Source organism: Charadrius vociferus, unplaced genomic scaffold (assembly GCF_000708025.1).
Source record: "Charadrius vociferus isolate BGI_N301 unplaced genomic scaffold, ASM70802v2 scaffold422, whole genome shotgun sequence".
Lineage (NCBI taxonomy): Eukaryota > Metazoa > Chordata > Aves > Charadriiformes > Charadriidae > Charadrius > Charadrius vociferus.
This window is the reverse complement of record NW_009647080.1, coordinates 679,431-688,316: the sequence shown is the minus strand read 5'-3', so window position 1 is coordinate 688,316 and position 8,886 is coordinate 679,431. Positions and strand designations below refer to the sequence as shown.

The following is an 8,886-nucleotide window of genomic DNA, read 5'->3' as shown; positions in this document are numbered from 1 at the left end:
AGGGTGGTCACTACTGGTGTACTATAGGAGTCAATAGTGGGGCCAGAATTGTTTAACATGTTTAACACCTTCGTTAATGATCTGGATGATGGGGCAGAGTGTACCCTCGGCAAGTTTCTAGATGATGCAAAGCTGGGAGGAGTGGCTGATACGCCAGAGGGTCGTGCTGCAATCCAGAGGGACCTCAAGAGACTGTGGATGTGGGCTCATGGGAACCTCATGAAGTTCAGCAAATGGAAATGCCAAGTCCTGCCCCAGGGACAAATAGCCCCATGCACCAGGACGGGCTGGGGCTGACCAGCTGTAAAGCAGCTTGGCAGAAAAGGCCCTGAGGGTCCTGGTGGACCCCAAGTTGACCATGGGCCAGCGATGAGCCCTTGTGGCAACAAAGGCTGATGGTTGTCCTGAGCTGCACTTGGCAGAGCATCTCTAGCAGATGAAGGGAGGTGATCCTTCCCCTCTACTCAGCAGTGGTGAGACACACCTGGAGTGCTGCGTCCAGGTCTGGGCTCCCCAGTACAAGAGAGACAGGGATTTATTGGAGAGGGTCCAGCAAAGGTCCACAAAGATACATGGTTTGGAGCATCTGACGTGAGGAGAGGATGGGAGATCCAGGACTGCTCAGCCTGGAGGAGACCAGGCTCAGGGGCATCTTATCAATGTATGAAAACACCTGATGGGAAGGAATGAGGACAAGGCAGACTCTTCTCAGTAGCACCCAGTGACAGGACATGAGGCAACAGACCCAAATTAAAACACATGAGATTCCATCTGAACACAAAAAAATGCTCTTTTACTGTGAGGGTGGTCACACACTGGAATGGGTTGTGCAGAGAGAGATGGTGGAGTCTCCATCTTTGGAGATACTCAAAAGCCACCTGACTGGATGCAGTCCTGGACATTGTGCTCTGGCTGACCCTGCTGGAGCAGGGGGGTTTGGACTAGACGATCTCCAGGTGTCCCTTCCCATCTCAGCCATTCTGTGAGTCTAAAACATGTTGCTTTAAAATTAATATCTGAGGTAAACTGGAAGAGAATTTTTTTTTTTTGTCTCTCTGTAGCTAACCTGTTCCTTTTTAATTTTGTTTTGACTTAGAAAAATGCAAAGGAAATTTCCCATCTTTTTCCCAAGTTACTTTACCATGTAGGGAAATCACCATTCTGGAGGGAAAATACATTCAAAAATAGAAAATACAATTGCAAACCTAGAAAATGGGCCAGATGCCTCAGAAGAAAATGCATTTTCTCAAATTACCTTAATTTTGAAGGTGATACTTTGTAACTAAATGTAAATGTTTTTCATCTCAGGCTCTTGCCTTACTATTAGAAAGCAAACTGTTCCTGGGTGGTGGTGGCAACAGTTGTTATCGAGGTAGCATCTAGTGTGGGGTTTCAGTTGAAGGCTCTGTCTTTCAAATATTGAGTGTATTCATAGTTCAATACATGTTACCTCACTGGGCTTGCTCATATGCATTTTGGAGGTTCTCCAGGAATTGCCCTTCAAATTCCCATATAGAGAAACTCGGAAAAAAAATCAGTATTCTGAAATTAAAGTCATGGGAGGCATACGTGAAAGCCGTTTCTGGATGCAGAAATCTGCCAGCACTGTCTGTATGGCCTCTTATATAAAAGTTGAAGTGTTTGAACAGCTGTCCGGTTTTCCTTCCCACACACAGATATGGCTGATTTTCGAGAAGTGTTTGCCAAAGCGAAGCATATAGCCATTATCACAGGAGCCGGTGTTAGTGCGGAGAGCGGAGTTCCTACCTTCAGAGGGGCTGGAGGTTTCTGGAGAAAGTGGCAAGCCCAGGTACGTACAGGGGTGGTGGCACGTGTCTGCGCAGCTGTGTGTCTATTCATCAGGTAGGCGAGCGCAAAGGGTCAGAAGAAGCTGGGAAGAAGCTTCCACCTTAGAGGATGGCAGCGGTCCCGTGGTTGTTCGGCAGGGACAGAGCTCTCCCTGCGGCTCTTCCCCGTGCCCGGGGGGCTCCTTTCTGCAGCTGCAGCTTCTTTTCTGTTGTTTGGTTTATCAGTTGTTTGGGGGAAACAATGTTCTTGCAGACAGCTCCAGGTCTTTCTGCCATCCTTGTTTTCTTGCTGCCTTGCAGCTTAAGCTGTTTGCTCATCTTTTGACACCCTCACTGTTTTCCTACCTCGTGGGACCTTTCCTGTTTTAAACTCTTAAGAACCTTTTACCAATATAACAAAGGACAGGACTGATGATACCAAATACTTGTGTTCTTTTAATCTTGGTTTCTCATAATAGTCATTAAAAATATTTTAGGAGTTTTTTGGGGGGGAGGGTGATGGGGATTCCTCACAGTGTTCAACTCTCCCACAAGCTGCATCTCTCTGGCTGGTGTGATCTTGCCAGCATTGGGAGCCACTGGGGTGGGAGAGGAGGTGGAAGCAGACACTGGGGTGGGGGTGGAGTGGTGCAGCAGTGAGCACCAAAATGTGCGAGTTGTGTGGGTGCCTCGCGAGTCTGATCCTGCTTGATGCTGCAGATGCTTCTGGTAACTGTAACTGCTACCCCAAACACTGCAATCACATTTGCTTTCTTTATGTTTTCTGATGCCAGCATTCATGAAAGATTTGATTAAGTTAAAAAAGGGTCAGAGATACGAGTTTTTCGAGATGGTTTGAATCTAAAGATGCATTTTTTTCTTTCAGTGACTATCGATTCAAATAAAGCATGCGTGTGTATAAATGCCTTATCCTTCTGCACCAGAAAGCTTGCATTCAGCGTTTTCGCATCAGTAGAATTGTGTGTTGAAGCATTAGACTGAGCCACTCCTCATTTAAAAAAAAAAAAACAAAACGATAAGGCAAAATTAAAGTTAGCGTGAAAAGTATAGCTTTGATTTTACCAGCACGTAAAAGACAAGACATTAGACTTTTGTTTTGACGATGGCTGTAATTTGGCTTGTGTTACTCTTAAATTAAGGCGGAAAAGAAATTGCTAGCAAAGGAAATATATCCACACGATGCTGAATTTTATGGCTGCTGCAGAAAAGAGAGTTTTGAATGCCAACAATTGTGTGCATTGAAATATCTTGTCTTCTTTGTGCTGTACTGAACTCCTGATAGTTTGGTAGGGCAGCACAGAATGAGGTCTGAGTCTACTATGTAAAACCATGTACCATGCTATTGATATCAGTTATTTCCTCGTTTGATAAGATACTTGGACTTGTCATCCTCGTAAGGGCTATTGAACTATATTCTTGTCAACTGCATCTGGGTATAAATAATCCGCTTTTGATTATCTTGTTATGCTGGTAGCAGTGTAAATGGTAATAATCTAGCAGGTTTCATCTGGGGAGGGGATTTTCATGCCTTTCAGTTGGCAGAATGAATTGCTACGTCTTTTCCAGGAGCTGGCTACTCCAGAGGCTTTTGCACGAAACCCTTCTCGTGTATGGGAATTTTACCATTATCGTCGGGAAGTGATGTTGAGTAAACATCCAAATCCTGCGCATATTGCCATCGCAGAGTGCGAAAGGCGACTGAGCAAGCAAGGAAGGAGTGTTGTGGTCATTACTCAGAATATCGATGAACTACACAGAAAGGCAGGCACAAAGCACCTCTTAGAAATTCATGGTAAGAATCAGTTTACCCATCTGCTACAGGCCAGCAAACCTGGGGGTGCGGGGAGAAGAGAGAGCAGCATAAGTACTGGGAGAAAATAAATTTGTCTTTAAAATGATAATAACTTGGATAAAGTCATTTACAATATCACCCTGTTCTCTTTTGGAAATTGTTTCAGGTACTTCATAACCTCCCTTTATTTCTCTTTTATCCCTTTTTCTCTTTTTCTCTTTTTCTTTTTCTCTTTATTTCTTTTTTAGTGGATTCTGACAGTACTGGTTCTCCCTTCCCGCTTGCTCAGTTTTGCCTCAGATACACTTGAATACATGTGGATAGTGACACTTGGCTGATTTCTTTCAGAAAAGGGGAAAAGAATCCATAAGGATTTCCACTGTGTGGTAGCGATAGTGCCATACCAGTATTGCCACCAATAACAGGTGTAGTGGCAAGACTGGTCTCACCAGCCCTGGTGTTTTCCCTCTGTCCTGTCCTGTCCTGTCCTGTCCATCAGAAACCCACCTGTGCAGTCCTTGGCTACAGGAGGAAGAAGGGGCTGGAAACAGATGGGATTCCCTTACCTTTCCATCTTACACGCAGTGGGACTCCCTCTCTCTTCCCTCTAGTTAGTGGCATTCCTCGCTCCCTCCCTCTCTCCTGCGAAGTGCCAGCAGAGCAAAATGCAGGCGCAGTGTGCAGGGGTCAGCAGGGCTTTTGGATCTGAGGAAATATATGGGTGTGGAGAGGACGAGGACAGGGAAGCCCTTCTCCATCCTTTGAGGTGCCTCCACTCCTCCTTTCTCCACTCCGCAGGCGCTGCCACAGAGTGAAAGTCTCCCAGGACAAAGCCCCATCCTGGTCACAGAATCACAGAACACTCAGGGTTGGAAGGGACCTCTGGAGATTATCTAGTCCAACCCCCCTGCGAGAGCAGGGTCACCTACAGCAGGTTGCACAGGACGGCGTCCAGGCGGGTTTTGAATGTCTCCAGAGTGGGAGACTCCACCACCTCTCTGGGCAGCCTGTGCCAGTGCTCCACTACCCTCAAAGTAAAGAAGTTCCTCCTCATGTTAAGATGGAACTTCCTATGTTCAAGCTTGTGCCCATTACCTCTTGTCCTACCTCTGGTCCTCCAGCACTGTGATGCTTTTTAACTTAAGTATCACGAAAGGATTTAAATGGGATATCTTTTTGCAGTTGTGGATCCAAGGGTAAAGCCTTGGGTGTAGTTTAATTTGGATTATCCTTATCCTTTACAAAATAAAAACAAATTTAAAATCTTGGTAATATTGCGCACCTCTGCAAAAGTCTTGGGGTTGGGGAGTTTGCATTAAAAATTGCATTAAATGCCATATATTTTTTTTTTTTTTTAGAAAATATTTCTGGTTTAAGGGGAGAAATAATACACAGAAATCATCTCCCTTAGTGATACCTTAAATGATTTTTCCTCTGAAACACTCTTACAAGGCTGTGTATTACTAATGTGGTGAGGCAGAACAAGGTGATAAATCATAGCTTAGAGAGACTGTTGCTGTTGTTCACTGCGGCCTTTCAGCTCTTGGGTTGATGAACAAAAGCACATGTATGCACTGTGGAAATAGCGTCTTGTTCATGATGCTGCCAGGTTTCAACACTTGGCTGCTGCGTCTATGTAGTAAGTGACCCGCAAAGTATCGTCTTCAAAGTCAAATAAAGGCCGTCTGGGATAGACAGAACCACTTGGGTGTACAGCCGTGCCTCACAGCAACCGCTCAGTCCCTGATGTTTTCTCTTTGTGCTTTTCAGGTAGTTTATTTAAAACTCGATGCACCAACTGTGGAAACGTGGCTGCGAATTACAAGAGTCCAATATGCCCCGCGTTGGCCGGGAAAGGGTAATACGTCTGCCTTGTGAACTCTGTATTTTCTACTTTGCTGTTCAATGGAAGAGGGGGCATTTTGGGAGCGTACAGGAGTTTCAGCCAGCCACCCCATTTTCCTTTAGTAGTATTAATGCTTAAATTTTACACATCTCTTTAGAAACATCAGTATACTGTTTGGTAAATTCAGTGAGAGCCCATGATACTGTAAGTCTGTGAATGAATAACGGTTAATTTCTAAGTTAGCACAACGTTACACGTTTTAACTAGAGCAATTTCAGATGGTCTGAAACTCTCATACTGGACATGAACTAATTGTACTCTTTGAGAATGCGTGTTTACTCCCATCCTCTTCACCTTCCAGGCTTTTTATTAAATCAGATGCTTATTCCTTAAATTGGACTCTCATCACTTCATGCATGGATTGTCCTCTTTGCATCTCTTGAGCCCCTAGTAGCTTTTGTCCTTCAACTCATCCATAAGAGTCTCATGATTACAGGTCTCAAAATAGGGTGTGTGAAACAATCAGGAGGGAAGCATCAGTTCCCATGATTTCTGCAACTTAAAAAGTTGCAGAAGAATCCTTCAGTCTCCTTTTTCTAGCCATCCTCTGTCTTTCACCCTTAACAATAAGGGAGTGGGGAACAGGCAACAGGCATATTCTCATAGATTTTTAGGTTTTTTTCCTTTTGCATTTCACCAGATCTTTAGATAAATAATAGTAATAAATATATAGATATAATATAATATATGTATAATATATAATAAATAATAATAAATATTTGGTGTGCCTTTGACAGGCTTTGACCAGTTTATTACAGCTGCTTAGCTCTGGGATAATTCTGGACAAATGCCTGCCTGCCCTCTGTGTGGTATTTTAGGGTTGTAGTAGGTGTTGAAGTTGGCTGAAGTCGCAAAGATTCCATGACTGGAGAGTGTGCTTTAGACAATACTAAGTTTTTATTTATATATAAAGCGCACTTTGTACAATTGAATATGTATTTCAATTTTGTAACTTCAGGGCTCCAGATCCTGAAACAGAGGACGCCGCGATTCCAGTTGAGGACCTTCCTCAGTACGTATGGTTCACTTTGGTTTTTGCTGTTACCTCTTCGTGCCTTGTGCATCTCAAAGGCTTGTATTACTGTTCATGTAGTTTTGGAAGGACACGGAGACATTCTACAGGAGAAAAAGGCATGGGACTTCAGCCCAGAGAACTGTGTCTAAAGTTACGGAGGACAGCAGACAACAGGAGTGTGTACTAGAAGTTTACCATGATGCTAAAGGGATCACATGTTTGTGTACTCGAGCATCAAGCTGAAACATGACCTAAATTCACGGGGTTTGTAGTAAGTGGAGTAGTAGGAGAATTGCAGCAAGAAACTACGTGCTACACAGTAAATGTTTTGTTACTTTGCAGGTGCTACCTACTGTTAGTCAGTCTGGAATACTGTGCAGGGGTACAGCCACTGCAAAGTCCCTCGCAGACATTAAATGTGGCACGGTGCTTTTTCATAATGGCTGAAGCTTTGCCTCAGCTAGGTGCAGATGCAAGAAGCCACCCTATTTTTCATCTGGTTCCTCAGGAAGAGAGGCTAACATGGTGCTTCTGTCTTCTAGTTCACGTTCTCCTTAAAAAACTGTTGGCCAGTTTGTTAAAGTTGATGGAGGCGGAGGTTTGTAGCACATACTACATTTTAAGTTTCCTGCATTTCAGGAGCTGAGTAAGGGGAAGACACGATTAAGTATCTGAATGGAACAACCGTTCAGCAACCCGTTCTGTGTGACCAGGCAGCATGTGTGCTCTTCCAACACACGTGTAGCACAGCTTCGGCTGCCTTCTGTCCAGCACGAGGCAGAGGAGGGTGTGGGGAGGGCTGTGAAGGAGAAGGGAGAAAGAGTGAGGGCAGGTAAGACATGACCAAAAGAGAATGAAAACTGTTTTGCTGTATTGCATCTTGAAAAGTCCACATCAGCATCATAACGCTGTCCCGTTGTGATTTTTAAACAGGTGTGAGGAGGACGGCTGCAATGGGCTCCTCCGTCCCCACGTTGTGTGGTTTGGTGAAACCCTGGATCCTGACATTCTCACGGAGGTTGAGAAGGAGCTTGAAATATGCGACCTCTGCTTGGTAGTGAGTGCCACTTCTGTTACCTAGCCTCTAAACCAGCAGGGAAGCCACACTGAAGAGGTTGGAGTAAGGGAGGTGTATCTGCACTTCCCTGAGGGAGCTAAAAGCCCCTGAGGGACTCTCTAGTGTCAAGTGTAAAACACTAAAAGGCCATGGGGTTTGAAAATGTCCATAGACTACTCAGACGGTAACAGGTTCAGCATGCGTGCATCTTGCTCAGCTGCCATCTGCATTCAGTGTGCAGTGTTAGAGGTTCAAGTGTTAGAGGTCCGCTAATATTGTTTAGCTGTTGAATTTCTCAAACAGTGAGAAATATGATTATTTTGATGCTCAGTTTAAAAAAAAAAAAAAAGTGACAAAATGTTGCAAGAAGGTAGCTAGCTGTTATCACGTGCTGCTTTTTTTGTGAGGTTGTTTACAGGCTGTGTATGTTCCAGATTGCTGACCATAACACTTGCTCAGAATATTGCGTACTCTTCACAGAATAATCTCAAGTAACAGAAGGAACATCTTGTTTTGTTTTTCTGAAGGCAAAGTCTGCCATTTTGTGTTTCTGGGCTTTTTTTTTTTTAATCTACAGTTATAATCCACAAACAGGCTTCTCTGGGTTGCATCAGAGAAACAATTCGTGAATCTTATGCTATGTTAAATAGCTACATGTGCAGTGACACTAAATACAGATACTAATTTGGTTTCATTTCTGTGGGGGCCTTCCATGCTTCAGTGGTTTTACACATCCAGTGTTCTGAGAAGGGTCCTTACCTAGTGGGTTGGTTTGGTTCTGTCTGTTTAACTAGTGGTCTGCTACCCTTGTGATTTCTCACCCTGTTCCTGCAGGTGGGGACCTCCTCCGTGGTGTATCCTGCCGCTATGTTTGCCCCTCAGGTATCCGCCAGAGGAGTGCCAGTTGCAGAGTTTAACATGGAAGCCACTCCTGCTACAAATAGATTCAGGTAAAGCCGTTCAGTTTTAAACTAGCAACCTTTAGTCCCCTCCGTCTTTACTGGCCTTTTGCATTGAACTGCTAAAATGCTCACAAAATTTTTAAACAAACATGATGTAGTTTTCCCCCCAATGCTTAAGAAATACTGTTTTCTTCTACTAAGAAGGAAAGATGATTGGTCTTTCTTGGTGGAACAATCTTCCACTGAAGACACAACTCTGTTTTTCTAAGTGTGAAGCTGAAGCCTGTCCCTAAATCCTAGGCGGCTTAAAACGCCCTCCCTAAACAACAGGACTAACCAGCTACCACTGCCTCTCCAATGCACTCGAGCACTGCCAGAGGGGAAAAAAAAAAAAAAAAAAAAAAAA

The 8,886-nt window shown here is 44.1% G+C and overlaps 1 protein-coding gene across 1 annotated transcript in view; it reads left to right on the top strand.

Annotated features, from left to right (window-relative positions):
* SIRT5 (sirtuin 5) overlaps nt 1–8,532 on the top strand; it is a 9,508-nt gene extending 976 nt beyond the window's left edge. Inside the window, exons 2-7 of the mRNA XM_009895799.1 lie at nt 1,677–1,810; nt 3,375–3,600; nt 5,371–5,458; nt 6,465–6,518; nt 7,455–7,578; nt 8,413–8,532. Of these exons, the coding sequence (XP_009894101.1) occupies nt 1,677–1,810; nt 3,375–3,600; nt 5,371–5,458; nt 6,465–6,518; nt 7,455–7,578; nt 8,413–8,532 (746 nt within the window). The remainder of the gene's footprint in view (nt 1–1,676; nt 1,811–3,374; nt 3,601–5,370; nt 5,459–6,464; nt 6,519–7,454; nt 7,579–8,412) is intronic.
* The last annotated feature ends 354 nt before the right edge of the window (nt 8,533–8,886 follow it).